The sequence below is a fragment of the Cicer arietinum genome, chromosome 7, assembly GCF_000331145.2.
Source record: "Cicer arietinum cultivar CDC Frontier isolate Library 1 chromosome 7, Cicar.CDCFrontier_v2.0, whole genome shotgun sequence".
Lineage (NCBI taxonomy): Eukaryota > Viridiplantae > Streptophyta > Magnoliopsida > Fabales > Fabaceae > Cicer > Cicer arietinum.
In genome coordinates, this window is record NC_021166.2 from 57,104,138 (window position 1) to 57,130,107 (window position 25,970).

Below are 25,970 nucleotides of genomic sequence, written 5' to 3' on the forward strand. Positions count from 1 at the left end.
ATCGGAAGAATCGGGTAGAATCTAGAGAGTTAAAGACAAGCAAGAGTAGGTACAATAAGAGTTATATTATTTTCTAAGAGTTTTAATATGCAAATAAATCACTTTTCTTATTTAAAAAAGTAGCATAAAATAGGGTAGATATATGTTATGCTGGAATTTAAATTCAGGTGTTTGTGTATAATTGTGTATGTGTATTCTAGAAATAAATAGAAAGGAGCCTTCTTTCATGCTAAAAGTTTAAATAGTTCTAAAAGAAAGAAGAAACAAATCTGATTATACTATTATTGAAACATAAGAAAATGAATTTGATTTTCTTTTAAGTTTGGGAGTTTCCCTATTTCGGGATCACGGTTAATAAACATCCATGATATTTCAAATAAAGGACAATGTATCAATACACGATTGGGGCTTGTTATCAATAGATATCTTTTTACTTCTAATGAATTTTCATGTTGATCACTCCAGAGTTAAAGTTTATGCAGCATTTCAACTTGGTCTAACTTGATAGACCAAACAACAGTATCACAGAACTTCAAGGAAATCTTCATTTTCATGTCCACGTAGATATTCAATCAATGTCAATATTCATCTACTAGATAACCGATTATGGAGGTAAGAAAGGGTTACACATTTAATGCAATCCCAGAACAAGCAGATAAGGAATTTAATTTATTTTCTTAAAAAAAAAAAAAAAAGTGCACCTCAAGGCTTTTACATGTTTGATTTAAGAAAATCTTTTCTATTTTTACTATTAATTATAGAATTGCCACCTTGTTTGCACCTATTTTTTAGGCTTTCACCATTTCCTATATGAATCTGTGAAAAATGTGAAAATAAGGTGGAACGCTTTAATTAATAGTGAATACAAAAAATAGTTCAGAGCTTCAGGCCCTTATCCAACCTGTAACTTTTTCAATCAGCAAAAGCTACTACAAATCTAAAATGAATTTGACATACTGTTATTTTAGTAGATCTCAACTTTTTCTTTACAGCCTGGACTTTGAACTTTGAGATTCCTTAGACCAATCAGGAGGAATTATTTTGTATTCTTGGACTGGCTCCGACTCCTTGCTTTCATCTTCGCCAAGAATGTCCTTAGAGAACGCATTTGGATTGGCCTTGATGCAGCTCTGCAGAGCAACAAATGGATTTACACAGTCCGAGCCCTACAAAAACGGAGCAATTGCATATTCCAACCTTTTATGAGAATATAGAAATTCAATACTTGAAAATAAAATATTTGAATTTTGCCTATATTGATGAGTGCTAGTTGGCTAATTGCTACTACATGGAACAGATGATGATTTGGTAACATGGACTCACATGTTGCCACACAACTCTACTAATCATACTGATGTTGCATAAGTAAGATTCCTGTGCCAATTTGTAGAAGAGCCAAATAATGCAATGATTGGGAGGGGAACAAATTGACCACAATTTCTAAGCTTTTAGATCTGTTACCAAGCCATTTGATTAAAAAAAGACAAGTATACTGTACCTTTTAGGAGGAATATAAAAAGAAACAAGAAAATCATTAAAAGTATTGCCAGTTAGAATTGCAAGTTCTAACCATGAAAGCTGAAAGAATCAGTAGAAAGACCTATAACAGTTATATCATCAAGTTATCTACATAAACCAAGCACAATTGCATAGCTAAATTTGAACAAACAACAAATCACTACTTTCTGCAATCTACAATTAAAACACTAATCACACTTGTAGTATACTGTACCTAGCTCTTTTTTCATGAATCAAAGACTCAAACTCAAATGAAATGAAGAAAACAAATTTCACTGTATGAATCAAGGAAATAATGAAGTAAAACATTAGAAACACCTTTTCTTCAGAAGTACTCTTGAGAAAACAGAGGAATGCCTCTGAAAATTGAAACCCACAAGCACCACTTCGAAGGTCAGCAATACAAGGGCATTCAAGAGCTTTCTGAGCCATTTCTTCAACAGACTGAAAATTCCATCAAATTCCAATTTTTTTTCATTGATTCGTTCACTCACTCATTGAAGAGCTTTCTGAGCCATTTCATATATTGTGATTAAATTGAAGACAAACAAACCTCAGTGTTTTGGTTTCCATATGCTGCAGCTTCTGAAATAAATGAACAAAAACAAAATGAACGTGAAATTTCAGCTAGGCATTAACACAAACATGTAAAGTGCGTGAGAAATGAAAACAAAAACAACCTGCGATGATGGATTCCAGGGAAGTGGGATTAGAGGAATCAGAATTCGAATCCATTGTCATAGTCGTCGTCGTGGTTTGTGCTTCGGTGCTTTCAGTTTGACCCATCTTCCTGATTGTTTTTTATTCCTTTTTGATTTTGTGGTGCAATCAAGATACAAACATCAATACCTAATAGTTGTTCTTAACTTCTTATTACTCTAAACAAAAACCCTTTTTGATCAATGCTTTTTTTATGTCCACTTTGGTCAATGTCACCCCAATCTTAGGAAGTTTTTAATATCGGTTTTGTTATTTGTAACATAACTTTTCACACCGTAAATACACACACGGTATACTGTTGATTTTTTTTTTTTTACAATAACAATTTTTTTAAATAAAAAAAATAAAAAATATTTTTGTAACACAAGATATATATATAATTAACCACTTAAATATATGTATCACACTTTATATCACTTTACAACTTCTTTAACCACGATAACAATATTCTAAAATGATTAATGAAATATATGTTAGATAAGTGATTAATGATTTAAATTTTAGTGTTTAATGAAATATTAAAAGTGATAAAAGATATATATTTGTATGTGTCATAAAAACAATTCTCTATTATTAAAAAAAATTGAAAAAAAAAATTCACTATATAAATACGATAAACAATATATTCAACGTCAAATATGCGTGTTCAAACATCATTTTCTTAAATATATTGTTTAGTATAAGAAAAAGATTAAAAAAATAGGAAAAAGAAAAATGTTAGATTGGTTTTAAATGTACCAGAATGCTTGTGAGACTTTTATTGTAAACTACCTCAAATTTAATTTAATTTTTTTAGCTGAAATGAAATGATTAATCTATTAAATTACTTAATTTAATGAACTAGATTAATATCACTAATTATTAATTTAAATAATATAAAATAAGTATTTTAATTATTAATTAATTTTAAATTGTTCATATTTTTGTTTTATTTTAATTAAATTTTTTGGGTGAATAGTTTTTATTTTTACAGTGGGTGTATAGTTTATTAAAACCATAGTCTCTCTAAAAAACTTTATATTCAATTCCACTATATTGTGTTTAATAAAATACCCATTGGAAACAAACTTTTTTTCATTCTCTTTCATCCCACAAGAATTTTATCTCTGTTCGACATTTGGTTCTACAATATGCAGTCTGTCCTATGAATTCGTTTTGTCTCGTAAGTAATGAGATGAGTCTGACCCAATCTAAAAAAATAAGGATCAGGTAGAAAAATGATCGAGTTCGGATTACACTTCAGGCTACCTGTTCGTCTCAAATTAATTTAAAGATAAATAATTATTTTTTATTGTTATTTTAGATTATTATTGATTCACATTCTCAAAAAAAATTAATTAATAACTTAGTAATTTATAGTTTGTAAAACAATATTATGAGTCACTACTCTTGATTGAATAGACAATGTAACCATATAATTTTCTTTATGTTTAACTGTTTTTTTTATAAAAAAGTAGAACTATTATTAAGCGTCTCGTCACCCGGTCTCATCTTTATTTCGTTTCGTCTTTAATGAAACCGCAACTCATCGGGATCAGATCAAGATACAAGTTAAGGTTTAAAATTTGACCAAATGAAATATTGAAACCGAGTAAGAAACACACCAAACTCGACCTAACGCGTCCTTTGTACACCTTTGTTATCTAAATCTATTAATATTAATATTTAATAAACAATCAATTCATCTGGTAAGTATATCAAAATCTTTATAGGAATGAGAAATTTCTTGTTCTTTCAATTGCAAGACCATAAAAATTGTTATATCTATTAGAATGAAAAAGTCTTCTAGTCTATATAATTAATCTAAACCATCCACAAGGCACTTCTATTTGTCCTTATACCATAGTTTAATTGACAAACGTCATATTATTAAGATAGATGTCATCTTCATATGAGTTAATTATAATTGAATTTACTATATGTTATAAGATTAAAAAAAAAAAAAACCTCTATTTGAAATGCTTAAATGGACTTTATATATACACACATCACTAATTTAATAATTTTTTAATATTATAATGAATATGCACACAATTCTTCAAAATCAGCCTGATACAAAAACTATTAAATGAGTTTCACTAATAACTATATGATTACATTTCGATAATATTGATTTATTTTAATACAATTAATTGTGTGTCTCACAAAAAGTGAAAAAAAAACAAAGTATTTCCATAGGCACTCTTCTCTAAGAGCACCGTCGACTTTTTCCCCATGATGAGGTGCCTGTTTAGCTTGGTGCTAAATAGACAAAACACATACCATTGAGATTGGAATGACATGCAGTTACTGTGTCACATAATACTGTGTTTTAAAACTAAAAAATTGAGTGAGTAATCTAAAGAGTTTAATCTTAATCGATGACCCATATTTCTTACAACGAAAAATTATGTGATGCAATAAATGTAGGAAATCTGAATCCATACCATTGTGGATGCCTTTACACCAACCTATCTATTGACCTGTCAATTCTTAGTCTACGAGTTTAATAGTTATACTTTATGTATTAAGTATCATTTAGTGTACTATGAGTTTAATAGTTATAGTTATGTATTAAGTATTCTTTAGTGTACTATGAGTTTAATAGCTATAGTTATGTATTATTTAGTCTCTTCCAACTAAGCCACTAGTTTTAGGTCAGAATCTAACTTTGACATATATGCAATAGATTATTAAAAAAGTGTTTTAATTTTATATTTAAAAAAATAATTTTTATGATAATTTTTTTGAAAATAGAATAAACTATTTTAAATTTATTTGTTATAGATTAAAAATTAATTTTGACATTCAATAAGATATAATTGTCATCTTTTTTTAAGAAAAGATATATCAAAAGTAAATTTTTTTTTAATAGCTACTCAAAACATCTTTTCATTTTAAACATTTTTTAAAATGTTATCGTCTAAAAAAATTGTAACAAAAGTATTAAATACTTAAAACGATTTTTTATAAGAAATTATTTAAATCAATTATTCATTTGAAGTTTTTAAAAAGAATTATTTTTTAAAAAAAGTTATAAAAAAAATTAAATACTATAAAAATCATTTAATAAAAATCATATAATAAAAATCATATCTGTAACAAATGAGGTCATAATTTTAGAGGAAGAGTTTTGTTGCGCTTATATAGTGTCATGGTGGGAAGAAGAGTTGGTAGGCAATTGTTGAATGATGTAGAAAGAGTGTAATTTAGAGAGGGAGGGAGTGAGAGACTTGTGTAACATATAAGTTGTCTTCGATGAGATCAACATATAGGTTATCGATCAAGGAACTTCATATGGTTTGGTAACTCGCTTGCGTGTGTTTAGAGGAATAATAAACCATCATGGTAAAATTAGTTAAAATTTTGTTTGGTGCTTTGTTGTTACGTTTCACAGTAGATACAATAGTTTCATCTTGTAGTGTATGGAGCTGGAAATGATATATTTTTATGTAAAGAATCAACTAGTCTAAAATGTAAGATAATTAATCGTTTCTATGAATTCGTCTTGTCTCGTAAGCAATGAGATGGGTCTGATCCGATCTAAAAAAATAAAGACAAAACAAGAATAAGGTAGAAAAATGATCGAGTTCGGATTACACTTTAGATTACTCGTCCGTCCCAAATTAATTTAAGGACAAATGATTATTTTGTATTGTTATTTTAGATTATTATTGATTCACGCTCTAAAAAAAATTAATTACTAACTTAGTAATTTATAATTCGTAAAACAATATTATAAGTTACTACTCTTGAATGAATTAATAAGTCGTAACCATATAAGTTTTTTTACGTTTAACCGTTTTTCTATAAAAAAAAGTAGAATTATTATTTAGCGTCTCGTCACCGGATCTCCTATTTATTTCGTTTCGTCTTTAATGAATCCACAACTCATTGGAATCAGGTCAAGGGACATATTAAGGTTTAAAATTTGACACGATGAAATATTGAGACCGAGTAATGGACACACTAAACTCGACCTAACGCTCCTTTGTTATCCCAAATTAGAGAAATGCACTTTCTTTCTCAACTACTTCTAACACACCTCTTTCTTTCGCACTTATTTCTAGCATCCCAAACTTGTAACAAGTATGTTTCCATCATTTCCTTAGAAAACAATGCAATCAAAGATTTTTCTTTTTTCCTCTAGTAATTTCAACAACACGAAATTTAACAATAGAAAATGACATATAAATCCTCTCATTTCTCCCGGAAAAAAAATTTACTTTTAAAGAAGGAGAAGAAAAATAATAAGAAGTTTGGATATGATAATAATAGTATGATATGATCCATAATAACTTAATAATAGCTTGATGAAAAGACTAAACACTGCTTTGTTCTGAATTCTGATGCACATTCAAATAACAAAAATAAGAAAAAGGCTGTGACAAGTTGCAACCAAAATAAAGTAAATTATCATTATAGAGTCAGCATAAAAACACAATGACTTAAGCTTGAGCAGGTTTTGTTTGTTCTGTTGCAATTTTGTAAGATGATTTTTCATCATTTCTATTATCACTTTCTCCTTCAGATTGAAGTAAAGTGTTATGATTATTGTTAGACATATAATACTTTCAACCATATCCTCTTGCAATTTCAAAAATAAAAATTGACATTATAAAAAACACACACACACACACACACATTGAGCCTTCTACTTAAACATTTTTATTGCTTACATAACATAATTTGGAACAAACGTAGAAGCGTATTCATAGTAAGCAATCCTAGCCAGTGCCACCAAATTGAGCCTTAAGCTTTCCAATTTGTGAAGAATCAAGGAAAGTAGTTTGTGAAATTAAGGAAGTTGATAAGTTGTTGGCAAACAATAAATGATCAAGTATATGCAAGTTAGGATTTGAGCTAGTATAAGCAATAAAAGCAATAGCTTTTTCAGGTCCAGAGTTAACTACAAAATGCAACAGTCCTTGTGGATAAACCATAACATCACCAGGACTAATTGTTTTCACAAAAACATCTGTTGGTGTTATAAATCCAGTAGTTATTTGACCTTGAATCATGAATAGTAATTCAGTTGCATCAGGATGTATATGCATTGGAACAGTTCCATTTATATTCATGTCAAGTCTTGCTGCAGAGATACCAAGTCCATTGATACCTGGAAAGTTAGTGACAGATGCAATTGTTAATGCAAAATTAAATGGTGTTATTGTCTTTCCAGGTACAAAGTTAGAGAACACAAAGTCATTTACTGTTACAAGTGATGGTGATTTGCATGGATAGCCTGAAGGGTTGTTTGGAAGGGTTAAGTCTGCAACACAGAAATCTTTGACAGAAGAAGAAGAAGAAGAAACATAAGAGGTATATGAGAGAAGAGCACAAAAGAATAATAGAATAATATTGTGAATTATCTTCATATTTGAAAATTGGATTTGGGATAAGGGAATGTGAGATTGCATTGCTTTTTATTGTTATATTCCTGTGACAATGTGGAACTCAAAGATATATCTATACAGAGAGAGAAGGCCTTAGCTTGTTGTAGCTACAAAACAGATTCCTCTTTAGAGTCCTTATTGCATGAATAAGTAGAAACCTATTTTTATTTTTAGTTATTTACAAAACTTGTAAGACTCAATTTGATCTAAAAAAATAAATAAAAATAATTTTTAGACTCTGTATAGTTTGTTTATACCTTAATAAGAAAAAGAGACAATTAAGTTTTAAATTATCTTTTTTTAAAACAGGAATTACATTATTTATTTTTTATTATTATTGAGGACTTAATTGTCCTAATTCAAAGAATAATTAAATTGTCCTAGTTTTTATTTTCCTTACAAAAGTAACTTTTATTTTTTTAGAAATCAAATTGGCCTTATAATTTTTCTCATTAACCAAATTAAGTCTTATAATTTTTCTCAATGATTAAAATATGTGTTTATTTACACACTGTTTTTCTGAATGATTAAATTACAATGTTCTCAAATAGATTGAAACCTGATATGTTAAAGTTACAAGGATAAAAACTCTTATTACTAAAGTAAATAGATTTTACGGTGATGAATTTATCAATGCAATAAGTAGATCAAAATTTATTTATGGGAGTTGAGAAATTTTCCATTCTTTCCAATGGCGGTACAGTAGAAATGCTCACATCTATATATCTTTCAAAATGAAAAGTCTTTGTGATTATATAATTAACTTAGATCATCCACAATAGGTCGAAACTGGATGGTCATAGTTATGTAGAGACGAATACTTTTTTATTTTGATAAATTTATAGATATGACCATTTTGTGGCTATTTAATTGATGAGAAATTTCTTGTCTATAATAAATAGATTTTGATCTACTTACCGTACAAATTCATCACTTAATTTTTTTTTTTAAAATAATACAAAATAAATTTTAAATCTTTTATTTATATATTTTAAAATATACATAAAATTAAATACAACAATAATGATATCAAAAATATTTTATCCAATCTATCTAAGTGTAATGTCATTAATAAGAGTGTCACATCATAAAAAATTGTGGAAATAAAAAAATCTTAATAATTAGTTAATAGGAGATAAAAAATGATTTTATAATTGAAATAATTAAAAGTTAATTTTAGACATAATAAAAGAACTAAAAATACATTTAAGTTTAAATTTATTAATATTAATACTTAATAAACAATCAATCCATCTGGTAAGTATATCAAAATATTTATAGGAGACGAGAAATTTCCTATTTTTTTAATTACGAAATCATAAAAATGGTTATATCTTTTAGAATGGAAAAGTCTTCTTGTCTATATAATTAATCTAAACCATCTACAATAAGACACCTCTACTTGATGTTAAATCATAACTCAATTGACAAATGTTAGATGTCTTTTCCATGTGAATTAATTATAATCGAATTTATTATCTGATATAAGATTAAAAAAATCTCTATTTTAAGTATTTAAATGGATTTTATATATACACGTCACTAATTTAATAATTTTTTAATATTATAATGAATATGCACACAATTTCTCAAAACCAACATGATAAAAAAAAAACTACTAAATAAGTCTCACTAATAACTATATAATTATATTTCGATAATATCAATTTATTTTAATATAATTTGTTGTGTAAGTCTCGTGAAGAGAAAAAAAAATTTCATAGTTACTCTTTTCTAGAAACAGAGTCAACTTTTTCTCCACGATGGCGTGTTTATTTAACTTGTTGCAAAATAGAGGAAACACCCACCATTGAGATTCAAATGACACGCAGTTACTATGTCACATAGTCCTGTGTTTTTTTAACTATAAAAATTTGACCGAGTAATCTAAACTGTTTGATCTTAAATAGATGGCCCATAATTCTTACAATGTAAAATTGTGTGATGTAAATTTAGTGATGCAATAAATGTAGGAAATCTGAATCCCTGCCATTGTGGATGCCTTTACACCAACCTATCTATTTACCTGTCAATTCCTAGTCTACGAGTTTAATAGTTATAATCATATATTAAGTGTTATTTAGTGTACTATGAGTTTAATAGTTAGAGTTATGTATTAAGTATCATTTAGCGTACTATGAGTTTAATAGTTATAGTTATAGTTATGTATTATTTAGTCTCTTCCAACTAAGCCACTAGTTTTAGGACAGAATCTAACTTCGATAATATGCTATAGATTATTAAAAAAGTGTTTTAATTTTATATTTAAAAAAATAAGTTTTATGATAATTTATTTGAAAATAGTATAAACTATTTTAGATTTATTTGTTATAGATTAAAAATTAATTTTAACATTCAATAAAATATTCGTTGTCATATTTTTTCTAAAAAAAAGATATTATCAAAAATGATTTTTTTTTTTAGTATCTACTCAAAACATCTTTTAATTTTAAATATTTTTTAAAATTTTATCGTCCAAAAAGATAGTAAAAAAATATTAGATACTTAAAATGATTTTTTATAGAAAATTATTTGAACCAATTATTCATTTAAAGCTTTTAAAAAGAATTATTTAAAAAAAAAGTTATAACAAAAGTGAAAAATACTATAAAAATCCTTTTAATAAAACAAATGAGGTCATAATTTTAGAGGAAAAGTTTTGTTGCGCTTATATAGTTTCATGGTAACTCGTTGTATCTTTATGGTTTGGTAAGTCGCTTGCGTATGTCTAGGAATAATAAAGCATCATATATAGTAGAATAAGATAATATTTTGTAGGGTGCATTGTTGTTGCGTTTCACAGTAGATATATTTGTATGTAAAGAATCAACTAGTCTCCGATGCTTGGCTACGGGTAAATGTGAGATGGGGGTGTTCAGTTTTGTATTTTTGGAATTAGTAATATTAATATTAATAATTAATTGTTAATTTTGTTAGTAAAAAAGTTAAACTTATATAATTACAATTGTCGTCATTAAATGAATTTATCCAACGGTTTAAATTTGATGTAAATATAAAACTATTTACGGTAATTAAACCCTTAGATAAAAAATATTTTAGCCTTTTATTGATTATTTTGTGACTGGTTGTACCATGTTAAGAGTGTGTACTCGATCGATTAGAAAGAAAGAAAAAAGATATTGTTCATACATATTAATATTTAATTGATTTTGACTTCTTACATGTATGATAAAACAATGTGGGTCATACTCTCCTTTTTCTATTTCTCCTCTTTTATTATTCACGGGCAAACACTTATACAAGATAATTTTTTTTTTCCTATTTCTCATTCACTTTCTTCCTTTTTTCTTCAATTCTTTTATTTTTGTAGGAAGAGAAAAAAATGATATATATGACGAAAATCAGATCTTTAAGGAAGTAACAATGACATTGATGAAAAATGTATTAGACCCACAAACTTCATTTTTTTTATTTTTATTTATTTATTTAGGGTTATTTGTCATTTTTGTTTTTTAAGATTATTTCTTCGTTTTTGTTGCTTATGATTTCAACCCATTCATCTTTATTTTCATACATTTAGCACTGTTTAAGATTTATAATTTTTGCCTCCATTTTTCAAATTTCAAATTTCAAATTTTATACTTACAATGTTGTAGAAATTGATAGTGAACTTTATAAATTGATTGTGAATTTTCTTCATTTCAAGGTTTAACGTGTCTTTTGTGCACATAAATGCAGAAACAAAATATTTATATATAGTAACATGGTGATAATTTAGATCATGTAAGTATTGGTGCATTATGATTATGAACTTTTGGAATGAACTAATATTCTGCTATCTGCAATCATTATGTCCTTTTAAAATGAATCGTTTAATTTAATGGACAAAAAAAAGATAGTAATGAAATATTTTACTATGGAACTATAATTCATACTACTTTTACAAAATAAAAAATAAAAAATCAGTATCAAATCTCAAACATCAATTATTCTACATAGAGCACTCCCTAAGTAACTTGTTGATAAATACATGAGACATATTTCATTTAAATCGAACTCCAAATCATCTAATAAAAATGAACCAACATGAAAAATCACTTTTATCAACTGCAAAATAGCATTAGTCATACTTGTAAGGTGTATCAAAATCTTGCTAAAACATTAGAGCAAATTATCTCATAAAACTTACATGTTAGATATCAATGTTTTCTTATGAAATAAATTTATTTTTGATCTCACACACACACACACACACATATATATATATATATATATACAAATTTTGGAGATTTCTATTGTCACGGAATAATACAAATATTTTTGAAACTAGATTTTAAGTTTGGGTGTCAATTATTTGTAGAGAATATATTAACACAATATGACATCCGTTAAAAAATAATTACTTTTAGTTAATTGTGATAAATTTATGTTAACTTTAAAATATTTATTTCTCTTTATTATTAAAATAAAAATTTAAATTATTTTTTATGAATATAATTTATAAATAAAAGTGCGCTTAAAATAAATTTTATTATTATATTTGACAAGTGCAATATATTGTTGATTTGATGAAAGAAAATGGTACAAAGTACAAGAAATTAATTACGATGAGTTGGTTTGAATATTTGGAATTGATTTTTGAAGTTTGCATAATGATGGAATCAAAAGTGAATATTTGCGATGATCAAACTAAAACAAAATTTAGTGTAATATCGATGACCAAATTAAAAATGGATTCAACATAATCATAGACGTTGAAATTTACCCAATTTGAAGATTTAAATTGTAGCAACATTTAAAAAAAATAGTAAGTTAGAGTTGTAATTAAAAGAACAGAAAAACAAAACGCACCTAAGTTTATTGTTGACATAACTTTTTTATTGCTGACATGACATAATTTAAACAACAAACTTTAGAAGTAGATTAATAAAAAGCAATCCTAGTCAGTGCCACCAAACAGAGCCTTAAGCTTCCTAATTTGTGAAGAATCAAGAAAAGTAGTTTGTGAAATTAAGGAAGTTGATAAGTTGTTGCTAAACAATAGATCATCAAGTATTTGCAAGCTAGGATTTGAGCTAGTATAAGCAGAAAAAGCAATAGCTTTTCCAGGTCCAGAGTTAACTTGAAAATGCAATAGTCCTTGTGGAAATACCATAACATCACCAGGACTAATTGTTTTCACAAAAACATCTGTTGGTGTGATAAATCCAGAAATCAATTGAGCTTGAATCATGAATAGTAATTCAGTTGCATCAGAATGTGTGTGCATTGGAACAGATTCATTCATATTCATGTCTACTCTTGCTGCAGAGATACCAAGTCCATTGACACCTGGGAAGTTAGTTACAGATGCAAATGTTGCTTCAACATTAAAAGGTGTTATTGTATTTCCAGGTACAAAGTTAGAGAATACAAAGTCATTCACTGTTACAACTGATGCTGATTTGCATGGATAGCCTGAAGGGTTGTTTGGAAGTGTTAAGTCTGCAACACAGAAATCTTTGACAGAAGAAGAAGAAGAAACACAAGTGGTATATAAAAGAAGAGCACAAAGGAATAGAATAATATTGTGAATCATCTTCATCTTTGGAATAAGGGAATGTGAGATTGGCTTGCTTATTTATTGTTATACTCTTAAAACAAGGTGTACTTTTTTTTTTCTTCTTAAAAACTAAATTAAGTTTTATAATTTTTCTCACTAATCAAATTGAATCTTATAATTTTTCTCAAAAACTAAAATATGTGTTTATTTATATACTATTCATTAATTTAAGGTGATTAATTATTAAATATTTTAGTAATTTAATTTGATATTTCTTGAGAGATTAAATTAATTAATAATATTAAATTAATATTAATAATATTATGTTAAATAATATTAAACATATGTAGATTTTACGATGAATTTGTCCACACAGTAAATATATCATATCTATTTATGGGAGATGGGAAATTTCTCGTTCTTTCAACAAGGGACCATAGAAATGGCCAAATCTATATATCTATCAAAATGAAAAAGTGGTCCTAGTTCCAAAAAAAAAGTAAAAAGGTGGTGGTGTCTGTAGCTTATACCGATCTATCTATTTATTTATCCATCATTTTCTATTATATCTAATATATTGTTAGTTTAATTAACTATTATTTAGTCTCCAACTAAACAACTAGTTTTGAGTTATAATCTAACTTTGACAAGGCAAATATGTTTTAGTTTATTAAAGAAGGAATTTTAATTTTTATATTTTAAAAATAATTTTTATGAGAATTTATTCAAAAATAATAGATAATTATTTCAAACTCATCTAATTATAAATTAAAAAAGTAATTTTGATATTTAATAACTTAGATATTTATTTATTTTTTAGATTTTAACATGATAATTTTGTTTAAGAAAATATATATCTAAAAACAATTTTTGAATAGCTACTAAAATATATTTTCATTTTAAGCATATCTTTTTAAAATTTGGTCATCCCAAAAAGTTATAACAAAAATATTAAATACTTAAAACAATTTTTTATAAGAAGCTATTTAAACTCATTTTTTATTTAAAGTTTTTTTAAAATAATTCTTTTTCAAAAACGTTATAATTAATAAAAAGATTAAATTTTTTAAAATTATTTTATTTTTAAAATTATAACAAATGGAGCCATAATTTTAGATATAGAGTTTTGTTGCCCTCATATAGTGTAATGGGAAGAAGAGTTGGTAGGCAATTGTTTCGTGACTTCTAAACAATGTAGTTTAGAAAGGGAGAGAGATATAGAGTGACGTGGAATGAGGAAATATCTGAGTGGTATTCAGAGAGATCAACATATATGTTAAATGTTACGATGAAAGAATTTGATATAGATGATGCAACCAATTCACCCTTATTTTCTAATAATATTTTTGCCACTCCATCTCTCTCGAACCATGTCATGACTCTAGGAGTGTTATGTATTATAGGAGTGCTAGATTTAATAACTATTGCATCTCTTATTTTCTTTAAGAATATATCTGACCAAGTTTTTATCTATTTCAACTATTCATTCTATTTGCTCTTTTTTTGTTTTAGTTTTAGTTTTTGTACTTATTCTAAATTTGAAATGCTTGTGTATTCATATTAATTTTCTCAGTTTCATTTTTATTATGAGAAAACTTTTATGATCATATTTTTAGATATTTTTTTACATTAAAGCCGTCAAACCGACTCAAGTTATTCGATTACCCGTTGAAACCGTCAAACCGCCACCCTCCATAACCAATGCTTCAAACGGTCGGAGATGGACCAAACATTCTCAACCGCGATTTTCCTTGAGTGTGCAATTTTTAAACCGAATCCGACCAGATCCGACCGTTGTCCACCCCTAGTACGTATGGAGAAGATTGGGGCAAAAGCTTGTCACAAAAGTCGTTACTTTAGTACGTGGCAGGTGCTAATGATTTTATTAAAAATAATAATAAAATTAGAGAAAAATATTTTAACCTTTTATTTATTTATTTATTTATTTATTATTTTAAGACTGTTTGTGCAATGTTAAGAGTGTGTACTCGGTTGAGTAAAAAAAAGATGTTCTCGATTACAAAAGTTTTCTACAATTCATGTATTTTTCATTAAAAGAAATGTTGTGAATGTTAATAATTAGCAATTAATTAATTATAAGTTAATAGTAGTACTAGAGTCAGATATAACTTATTTTTAAATTTTAATTTAATTAATAAATATTAATATTTTTAGATTAGACGTTTTATTTCGAGTTCAAATTAAGTATCTCGTAGTTATATGAATTTTTAGTGATATTTATTATTATTTAAAAAAAATCAATTATAAATTTAGAAGAGTATGTATGATTAAAGCAAATATAACACTTGTTCAATATATATATATATATTGGTTCCAATGAATTAGTATTGACAACACATGTAACATCCTATTTTCCTATTTTGAAATTTTGTGATATATTATGAGTATATTAATTAATTAAAAGTAATAATATTTTAATTTGGAAGAAAAACTGAGCCAATCTATTTTGACTGTCTTCACCGTGCGAAGGAGATACATTGTCGTGCAACACATAACAGTAAGAAAAACTCTCTAATTCAATTATTCATTGTGCAAAGATCAAGTCCCCCCTACAAATTATATTCGTCATGCTACATAATCATATATTCTCAATTTAAGGCTTTGTTTCGCAGTGCGAAAATATGTTTTTGCTATGAGATTGAGAGTTGTTAGCATGTTTAATGCAATCTTCAATGTGTGATAGGGTCATTTCGTCATGTGAAGTTAATAGGGTTTTTACTCTATAAATAGTACCAAAATTAGAATTCCTAACACATTTTCTCCACCCTCTCGTGGTAAAGAAGACCTGTCTACGCGATATGTCATTTTCCTTCCAAATACTCATACATTTTTACATTGTACTGTATTTATTGTTTTATGCAGTGTTTTCTACCGTTTCATGTCTCATTTTGATTTGCACCATTGTTATTATTTTTCATTGATTGAAATATCCCTTATATAGTCACTATGAGTATGTTGTTTTTTTTGCGATGTTAGAAGCGGATCCATGAGCTTTCTTATGTCGATTCTAGAGCACAATTTCCTTTATGACCAATTTTCCTTTGTGTTTGTTATCCAGGTAAGGATGGGTTAAGTGTGATACAATCATAGGTATAAATGGGATAAGATGAACGAGAATGTCTCATTTTCCAACCGCTCAGAGCTAGTCAATGCTAACGCACTATTGAGGTTAATAATTGAATTAAATATGTCATTTGGATAATTAGTAATAAAATGAGTTAGAAGTAACTATAGGTTTGTGATTATACTAAAACATTATGATGTGTGATATGTGTTTCATTGAATTGTTTTTGATTATATTATTTGAAAATGATATTAATAATTGTGATATGAGTTGTATCTAATAAATGTGAATATGATATGTGTACTGTGATATTTATCTGATATGTGAATTATATGTGTAATTGTGATTTGAACTAAGTTGTGACAAATGACATGTTGCATTATGTAAATTGTGAACATGTGTTATATATGTCTCATGTCTATGATGACCTCCTTTGTATAAGTAGCGACTTAGGACGATGGGGGGATGAAGATAATTGTGATGGTTTCTACCCAATGTGCATATATAATATTAGTGATGTGAAGATCTATGATCTTGTATTTGGGAAGTACAATTGAATCAGCCTAATAGTGGGTATCACGATCGAGCCTACGAGGGAGATCAAACCTTAGAAGTGTTTTAGGGGGTAATTCTTATGTGACTTTGGATAATTATTCAAATGTCGAGAGTTACCGTGAAACTCTAGTTTAGTCTTGACAACTACTTTAGTGAGTAGTTTTGAAATGAGTCGAGTGGATCTACGAGGACATGACCACACAGGTGATTGTCCGACCAAAAGTGTGGTGACATAGTAATACACTATTTCACCAAATATTTTAGAGTAGCTTTAGTTTCACTTAACATTGAAGTGTTACATCAATCAACTGAGGATAACATTGCATTGATATCATTCATTCATAACGATGAAGTGACCACGGTATATTTGTGATTACATGATAATAGTGATATTCTATGTGCTATGTGAAACCATAATAAGTTCATGCTATTTGTTTGTACTATTATTTTAATTTTGATATAACTCACCTTATATTTTGTTTGTTTTGATTTTTCAATGGTGTGGACGTACCTATAGAGACCGGTGATTAGTACGGGATAACAATGTTTGACAATTTATTTTATTTTATTTAATAATTTGTGACATGTTACACGTCTAAATTTATGGAATTTAACTCTAACATGTGACATTAGGGTTGGGTTATTTGTTTATCATAGATTTTGGAATAATTGCTTAGATTATCTCCAATGGTGAACTTAATATGGGTTCATTAAATGAGGTCTACTATGTAACATCATCTTGAAATAACTTATTCATTTTTTACTCCAACGATGATCTCAGGAGTTCATTAGATATGATCCACAACTAACCGTGATATATTTATTATTATACGTAAATTAATTTAAAAAAAGGTAACTGCGATGAAGTACCGTTCCTCCTGACAGTACCGTGATGACACATTGGCACAACTCCAATGGTGAACTCACAAAAAACTAAATTTTACGTTATTACACCCTAACGGACGAACGCATTTACATACCGTTGAAGATGCTCTTATGGTTTAATTGTAGGGATTTTCTCAACATAATACATAACAAATGTACATGTCATGATATCTTATATTTTGAAATAGTTTTAAAATTAGGTGAAATTTAGTTTAATAGTTAATGTTTTTGAAAAAACAAAAATAAAACTATATTAGAATTTAGAGTGTCATAACACTCTCTATGAGACATCATCTGAATGATTTCTCTATGAGTCATCGTCTGATTGATCTGATCATACAAATAAAAAATAATAAGTGTTGAAAATAAATATTATTAGTAATTATTAGATAAAATAACTTAAAAATTATTTTTAGAAAGTAGAAACTGATATGTGATATGTGTTCGTCAATAGTATGATTATGAATATTTTTATTGAATGCTACATGGGATTATAAAGGAAGATCAGGTGAATACCTTTCACATCCCTAATTATTCTCCATCCCCATATGAAATGAAATTGGAAGTTCTCAATGGATGATGATTTGCTATCAGTCACTTGAACCTGTTTGAAGTTGATTCAAATGTCTAAATCAGTTCTTTACATTATTAACCGCTACTAGAAACATTTTATCGATGAACTATCCAAGGAGAAATTGAAGGCATATTGTGTTTCCATTTCATCGAATAGAAAAGCTAAATAAAGAATAAGTTCTCTAGGAATATCGTTTTCTCTAAAGTACCAAATTTTGTTTTAATTTTTTTTACAAATATAGCGTCGAGGAAGCCGACGCTAATTAAAATAAGGCCGACGCTACATTATTTTTTAAATTTTTAATATTTAATTTAATATATAGCGTCGGAGCAGCCGACGCTAAGGTTGTGATTTTTTAAAATTTAATTTTTTAATCCTCTCAATCCTCTCAATGCCGTGAAGCTCATCCTCTCGCCCACTCTATATTCACCGTGAAGCTAACCCTAACATTTGAAACCATCACCCTCTCTGTATTCACCGTGAAGCTCAGCCTCTCGCGGCCGCATCATTGTTTCCATAACGTCACTCACTCTCGCGCATGTCACCCAGTCTGAACCCTAGCTCTCAAACCCGTCACCCTTTCGAACCCGTCACCCACTCCGTCCTTGCCGTCAAGCTCAGCCTCCCGTCGCCGCATCACTTTTTCCCTCAGCTCACTCACTCTCGCGGCCTCACCGTTTCCCTCACTCTCAGTTTCGTCGTCTCAGGTCCATTTTGAATGTAAGTGTTGTCGTCTCACCCTTAGTGTCGCATTTTAGGTTTTATTGCATTTCATTTGTGTATTTGTTTGGACAAAATGTGAGTTCGAATTTATACACCTATGGATAAAATTTTAATCTTTAATGTTGAGTGCTCCATGAATGGATCGTTGTGTGTAGGCTCAGGTAGGGTTGTTTTTTGGACAAGAGGTTGGGAATCTTTCAAGCTATGCTCCTTCTGGGGTTCTCGCAGAAAATACCACTAGTTCTCTCTTTGTTAAGGGGGTTGCTCGAAATGGTTCTCCCCCATGGCGAGATGATGACAAAGATGGCCATTACATGTTTGCTGTTGGAGAAAATATAACTTCCCGCTGTAATTACACTTTTCCATCATTACGAATCTTACCTTTACTCAGCATTTGATGCATATGCATCTCATTGACTTGTTAATTTTTAAATGGAGACTAAATTTTATGCATTTTATTGTGTTAATAACTATTCATGATTTCAGCTGTAGGAATGTTATTATTGACGACCATTTTAATTTTGAATGTTCTTAGGTGTAGAATTTTGGATATTTTAATGTACTTGATTTACTATACTTGCATGATTTACACATTTTTTATGATGGTTACAGATAAGATCCACAACAAAATGGGTGAAGGAACTTTTGGGCAGGTATGAAAATGCTGGGACAGAAAAGGAAGGAAATGGTAGCCATAAAAATTGTCCGTGGAATAAAGAAGTATTGAGAAGCGGCCATGATAGAAATTGAGATGTTGCAACAGCTTGGTAAACATGACATTGGAGGCAACCAGTAAGTGGTTTAGCTTTAAATCATCATTAACGCTAGTACAACAAAAAATATTTGATTCCATTGCCTTGGTTAAATTGTCTTATTCCTTGCAGTTGTGTGCAAATACGGAACTGGTTTGACTATCGTAATCAAATCTATATTGTAAGTATTTGATTGATTTGTGATGGATTGATTTCCCCAATATACAAATAATTTGGGGGTTAAGACATGAGTGAATTTAAATGGTTTAACAGGTGTTTGAGAAACTTGGACCAAGCTTATACGATTTTCTTCGGAAAAACAATTATCGCTCATTTCCCATTGATCTTGTCCGTGAGATTAGCAGACAACTATTGGAATGTATAGCATGTGTGTAGTTTTTACTTTAACCAGTTTCTCTTTCGTCTTTCGTATATTTCACTTTGTTTTGTGCATATTAACGTGTTTTATCATAAGCTTCTGAGAGTAGTTCATGCATAATCTTATTTGTATGTGTCCTTGTTTGTATTAAGTTTGTTTTGATGTAATTATAATCGGACTTTGGTTTTTGTCTACTTTTCTAATATTTCTTTTGTAATTTCTTTAGTTATGCATGATTTGCGCATGATCCATACTGACCTTAAGCCTGAAAACATACTCCTCGTTTCATCAGATTATGTCAAAGTTCCTGACTACAAGGTAGATATCTGTTTTACACTGATTTTCTGTTGTTTTGGACTTCTGCACTTTTCTTTTAATTTTTCAGACTAATGGCGACCTGTGATGCAGAGCTTAATACTAAAGATGTAACTAATCCCAAATAATTTCAGACACCAGTCCATACGCCTATTAATAAAACTAAAATTAAACCGATTTATCAGGTCTAGGTTGATCAATCTCAGAATCTGTTGTTTTGTTTAACAGATTACATCTAGGTCGCCAAACTCATATTTAAAGAACTATTAATTTATTGTAAGTTTGGTTTGTGATAGAGACCAATGGCATTGCTTGCTCCATATAGCCAACTCCATAAACTTGGTTGTAGTTATATTTGCAGCCTTAAATTCATCTTTATATGCTGTTTGTTACGGAAAAACAATTATTGCTGCTGGTATATGAGCCCCCAGTAAATCCTTTTCAATGTTTGACCCAATGCTATAGGAGGATAAAGCCTGTCTGCCAATTTTTTAACTGATACACTTGGGTCAGTCAGACTGTTAATATGAGATATTTTATGCCCTTTATCCTTTATAATGTCTTGACATAAAATCACTATTATGTCAATTTGCATTTTTCTTAGAATCAGAGAGAATAGGGAGAAACTTTGAAACTTTAAGATTACAATACACTAACCTTAACCACCTATTTTTTTGCTTATATATCTAAGACAGACCATTATACTAAACTCATTCCTGAAACACGTCTCAGTATAAGTAATATGTGAAAAATAGGAAAGCAGAATATTTTTTTGAATGCGCTTGAGTGAGTTAGCACCCAGCAGAATGTTTAATTTATACACATAAAAATACAAGGATAATCAACGTCAATGTAATTTTCAAGGTGACTAGTTAAGCTTGCTCTACTCCCTAAGATATATCATTAAAAATAATCTTGATTTAAATATATATCATTTAATCATTCAATCCGTGGAGAGGACTTTTTATTGAACCCCATAAATGGAAACTACTAGAAAGCTAGTTTAGTATCCAAGTACAAAAATGTTAATGATTTCTTTCTTCTTCTCTACAAACTGCTTATTTGTTAACTTGACTTTGAAGGTTTACAAAAATGTTTGTGATCATGCAGGTTGAGCAATTGGAGCAGGAGGTATCTGTGTTACAACAAGTAGTATTGAGGTATCTGTGTTACAACAAGTAGTATTGGAGCAGGAGGTATCTGTTGATCAATCTCATATTTAGCAGTATTGAGCTATAGCTGATTTATATTGTGATGATTTAGATTGAAGTGGCAATTGGAGTTGATAGAGACTCATCAACATGAGGTAGTTGCAGAACTTTTTCACCTCTGGTCTAAGCTTCTTTTTAATCCATTTTAGGGGATAATTTCATTTTATTGCTTGTATTCTATTTTGAAATAGTTATTTTCTTTTTATTAAACTATAAGTGATGCCTTGTTCTAACGTTGACATACTATTCATCCGGATTAGGAAGTTGCCTCTGTTAATGTGGTTCATTCCTCTATCGGATGATGGGTAGTTTCATATTTCTCTTTGGCTATCAAACTCTTGTAGCATGCTAAAAACTAGTTAAGGTTGAATAAACACGCCGTACAAGATCGATGCTGAAAATGTTTGTTTGGACATTGGATTGGCATATTTATATTTTACTTCCTAGGGTACATTTAATCAAAGTCTTATTGAGAGCATTTGAATATAGTAATATGGAAAAAATAATTAATCTATACCAAACATGGACAACATATTCTTTATGATCGTTGGGTGCTCAATGCTAGTTGCTCAAAATAGATGTATGTATAAATGATATTTTGTTAAGTTGTTATTTAATACTATGATGCGTTTGTTATGTTGTCAATTTAATGTTTTTTAAGTATCAATTATTTTAAAAGACGTTAAAATTTAATTGAGCAGGTGTTAAAAAAATTAAATAAATTTAAATTTCGCGTCGGCTACACCGACGCTAACAATTTAGACAACAGCGGCGGAACGGCCGACACTATCGTTTTTCTTGATTACCCATTGTTGACTGTAGCGTCGGCCATCCGACGCAAACGATTTTTAAAAGCTGGCGTGGCAACGAACAAAAGTAGCGTCGGATGTTTATATTTTATTAATAGCGTCGGGTAGAGTAGGCTACGCCGACGCTATATTAGCGTAGGATGGCATTTGACCGACGCTATGTGTTAGCTTCGACTGTTTTAGCCTAGGCCAGACACCGACGCTAAATCAACATTAACGTCGGCCTTTAGCCTTGTAGCGTCGGTTTTGGCCGACGCTAAATACAGTTTTTCTAGTTGTATGTATTGGTTTGTTTGCTTTGTTTTTCTTGTTCACGAGTTGCTAGTTCGCCAATAAGATATTAATATTGTAACCTCAAATAATAAAATAAGAATAATAATTTGTTTTATTTTTTTATATAAAATTTCATTTATATCATTTTAATTAAGAATAATAATTTATTTTATTGTTTAAAGTAATTATTTTTTTGAAATGTTACGCAAGTGAAGAATAAGAATTACAATATATATGGTTGTCTTGCATCCTAGAATTAGTAATAAAATTATTGATATCAATATTTTGATAGTTGTTCAAACATTAATTTTGCTACTAATCAATTTTACGCCGTTTTTAAGTGTTTTTTTTTTTATTTTTTTTATTTCAATTTGTCGTAGTAGATTCTTATACAAGATAGTAACTATATATTCACTTCAATTGTGTACTTTTACTTTGTCACTCTCTCAACTTTCACTTTATCTATTAGATTCTCTGCATGTCTCTGCTACAAAGAATCGAAATTATTTGTTGAAAACTTTTTACTTTATTAGACCATTAAATTATTATGATAGATATTTATTTTTTTATTATAAAATCATATTTATGGATGATTAAGATATTTTAATCATATAAAATGTTTTACCTAACGTTACATAACAATTAAATTTTTGTATAATTTCATCTCTTAAAATACTTAATTATAGTATTTGGCTTCTAATGGACAAACTAAATATATTTATAGATGATTAACATATTTTAATATTCGGACTATCATATTTGATTATTATGTTTTGCTGAATTTACTATCAAATGCTAATTATAGAATTCTGAAAAATAATGTTATTTTATTAAGAACTAGAAAATGCCACAATAAATTAGATTTCAATCAACACCAACTTCGCAACACTAACATAAAAGTGAAAACACAGTCAAAAAGTAAAATAATTCTTTCTTTTTTATTTTTTCATAAGAAAAATTTAGAGCGAAGGAATATGTCCAATCGAAAATAAAGACACTTCAATCTAAAGTAAAAAAGAAGACTTTGAGTTATTAAATATTTATAAAATAATTTATATTGTTTTTTTTAATGACACTACGGTGATCGAACTTGCATACGATTAACAAGACACCACATTCGATCAATGTGTGTGTGTGATTGAAAAAAACGTAATAGATATATTAGTTGGTTAATTAATTACATTAGTGAGTAAATTATTTTATATTAGTTAATTATTTATTTAATTGACTATAATTTTAAATATGTATTTGGTCTTTTTAATTATAATTTTTTATTTTTTGATTCTTGTAATTATATATATTTTTTTATTTTGATTATCGTAAGTTTTTTGCTTGGTTAACGTCCCTGTAAATATAGTTTCATTTTAAAATAGTCATTTTCTCTAAAAGAGTTTACATGGATCAAGAAAATACTTAGGTATGATGGTAATATATGTCTTAGGATTTAAAAGAGTTTACATAGAACAAAATATTTATCTAAAATATTTGATAATAATTTCATTTTAGTCCTTATTTTGAGCAACTAAAATTATAGTTATTATATATTATATTAATCAATTACAATATGAAAAAGTTTAAACGGACTAAAATAAAATAACAAAAAAAGAAAATAAAAGATTGTATATTTTCAAGACTACAAAAAAATAAAAATCACAAAAACTAAAACAAATACATATAAATAATATTTAAACCAATTAATAATACATTTTACTTAAAATTAAATTACAATAACTAATTTTTGAAGAAAATAAAACAAAATACTTAAAAATATATATAATTTTATGATATATTTATTAAATAATATCTAATAGTGATATACACAAACAGTTATCAAATAATATATATTGTTAGATTATTATTATATAACTTTTATATATCATAGACATTATTTGTCAAAAAATAATATAGCATAGTCATTATATATGAGGTTCTTTTAAGTCATGATGTATGAAAGTTGAAAACCCCACAACGCCCCTGTATGCATGCCACTTTATTTATTTTGTTCAAAATTTATCTTCATTAATTAAAGGAGCACATTAATCTGATCAAAAAGAATTATATGTGGTACAGGGACAGGCTTTTTTTAAGGGAGATACAATTCCAAACCACCTTTAATTCGGTCTCTTTTTGCTTTCTTTCATGTCAAATAATGCGTCATTGGACCTACTTTGGAGTATAATACTTTCATTTTTTTTCTTGTTAAACTATCCCTAGAAGAAAACTAGACTTCTTCTAAGAAGTGTTCATAAATAAATACTCATAAGATATCAAATTTCATAATAACAATGTAGATTCAGTTATTTATGAACTGTGTCGCACGATATAAATAAAATTTAATAACTTTTTGAATAATAAAACTAAGACATTTAATAAATTTAGAACATAAATATCGTACATAACTGTAGTAAATACAAGGTATATATATTTTAGGTTATCTTTAAAAAATTACAATATATCACATATATATTCATTAACAAGTCATTCCACTACTAGAAAAAACGCTTTTAGAGACCAATTTTTCGGTCACTAAATGAAGAAAATCGGTCACTAAATTCAATAGCGACTGATTTAGTGACCAATTTAAATCAGTTAGTAAACTGCTAGTCGCTAACTGTTGCAACCAAATCAGCGACCGAATTTAGTAACCGATTTAGTGACCGAATTTTGTGACCGATTTTGTGACTGGTTTTTGAGACTGAATTAGTGACTAAAGTTTGAGAACATAAATTGTTATTTTATTAAATATTTGGTCACCAGCTCTATTTCTAAATGTTACTGTTTTTTTTTTAATTCATTACTTTAATGTCCAAAATAACAATAAAAATAATTTTTTATTTTGATTTCAATATCTAAAAAGTTCATACACCAAAATCAATCATTTAAAAGCATTAATCATATCATTGTATATAAAAGATATATTACATTTAAGTAATATTTCTAAGTACTCAATAATACAGATAAAATTTAAGTTTAAACAAGAAATATATCTACAAAACATATATATCTATCACATGATAATATTCCTACAAGACATATATCTTTCACATTCCCAAAAAGTTCACTTGTCATGAGTTCTTCAACATTTGTTCCAATCTCTTCTCCACGGCCACGACCTAACATGCCAAGATCCTAAACCCCTGCAATCTTTGATGCAAAACTAACACACTTGTGGGAAGAAAGTGATATTCCAACAAATATGTAAGAACCAATAGAGTGCCCAACCTGGTAAGAAAACTCTAAATTAGTTATCAAAACGTCATTTCAGTAAATGATATTGAACTTTTCTATATGCA

At 28.1% G+C, this 25,970-nt stretch overlaps 2 protein-coding genes, 1 long non-coding RNA gene and 1 pseudogene across 5 annotated transcripts in view; 1 reads left to right on the forward strand and 3 right to left on the reverse strand.

Annotated features, from left to right (window-relative positions):
• Positions 1–2,461, reverse strand: part of LOC101509141 (mitochondrial intermembrane space import and assembly protein 40 homolog) — a 6,737-nt gene extending 4,276 nt beyond the window's left edge. The window contains exons 1-5 of one of the 3 annotated variants that reach the window (XM_073370730.1): positions 2,199–2,461; positions 2,072–2,103; positions 1,837–1,962; positions 958–1,166; positions 262–589 (exon numbers count right to left, since the gene is read on the reverse strand). In XM_073370730.1, coding sequence (XP_073226831.1) covers positions 987–1,166; positions 1,837–1,962; positions 2,072–2,103; positions 2,199–2,304 — 444 coding nt within the window. In that variant the 5' untranslated portion in view covers positions 2,305–2,461 and the 3' untranslated portion in view covers positions 262–589; positions 958–986. Of the gene's footprint in view, positions 1–261; positions 590–696; positions 1,167–1,836; positions 1,963–2,071; positions 2,104–2,198 lie in introns of those variants that run through there. The other 2 variants (XM_004510415.4, XM_004510414.4) reach the window with 2 other exon arrangements.
• Positions 2,462–6,609: 4,148 nt separating this feature from the next.
• On the reverse strand, positions 6,610–13,221 carry LOC101508818 (putative germin-like protein subfamily 1 member 12). The gene is made up of 2 exons (XM_004510413.4): positions 12,519–13,221; positions 6,610–7,567 (listed from the first exon to the last, which is right to left on the reverse strand). Exons 1-2 carry the CDS (start codon positions 13,156–13,158, stop codon positions 6,945–6,947), a joined length of 1,263 nt encoding a protein of 420 aa, XP_004510470.1. The 5' UTR covers positions 13,159–13,221; the 3' UTR covers positions 6,610–6,944.
• Positions 13,222–16,123: 2,902 nt separating this feature from the next.
• Positions 16,124–22,008, forward strand: LOC101495831 (serine/threonine-protein kinase AFC2-like; annotated as a pseudogene).
• A 3,540-nt stretch (positions 22,009–25,548) lies between these two features.
• The window catches only part of LOC105852579 (uncharacterized), a 1,830-nt gene continuing 1,408 nt past the window's right edge, over positions 25,549–25,970 (reverse strand). The window contains exon 2 of the long non-coding RNA XR_001144479.3: positions 25,549–25,899. This is a non-coding gene — a long non-coding RNA (uncharacterized lncRNA). The remainder of the gene's footprint in view (positions 25,900–25,970) is intronic.

Excerpts from the sequence above, each read along its gene's own strand:
- LOC101508818 (XM_004510413.4), bottom strand. The coding sequence starts at position 13,158 with ATGAAGATGATTCACAATATTATTCTATTCCTTTGTGCTCTTCTTTTA. Across the intron at positions 7,568-12,518 it reads GGCTCTGTTTGGTGGCACTG|TATTCTTTTGTGCTCTTCTC; the intron begins ACTAGGATTGCT and ends ATATTATTCTAT.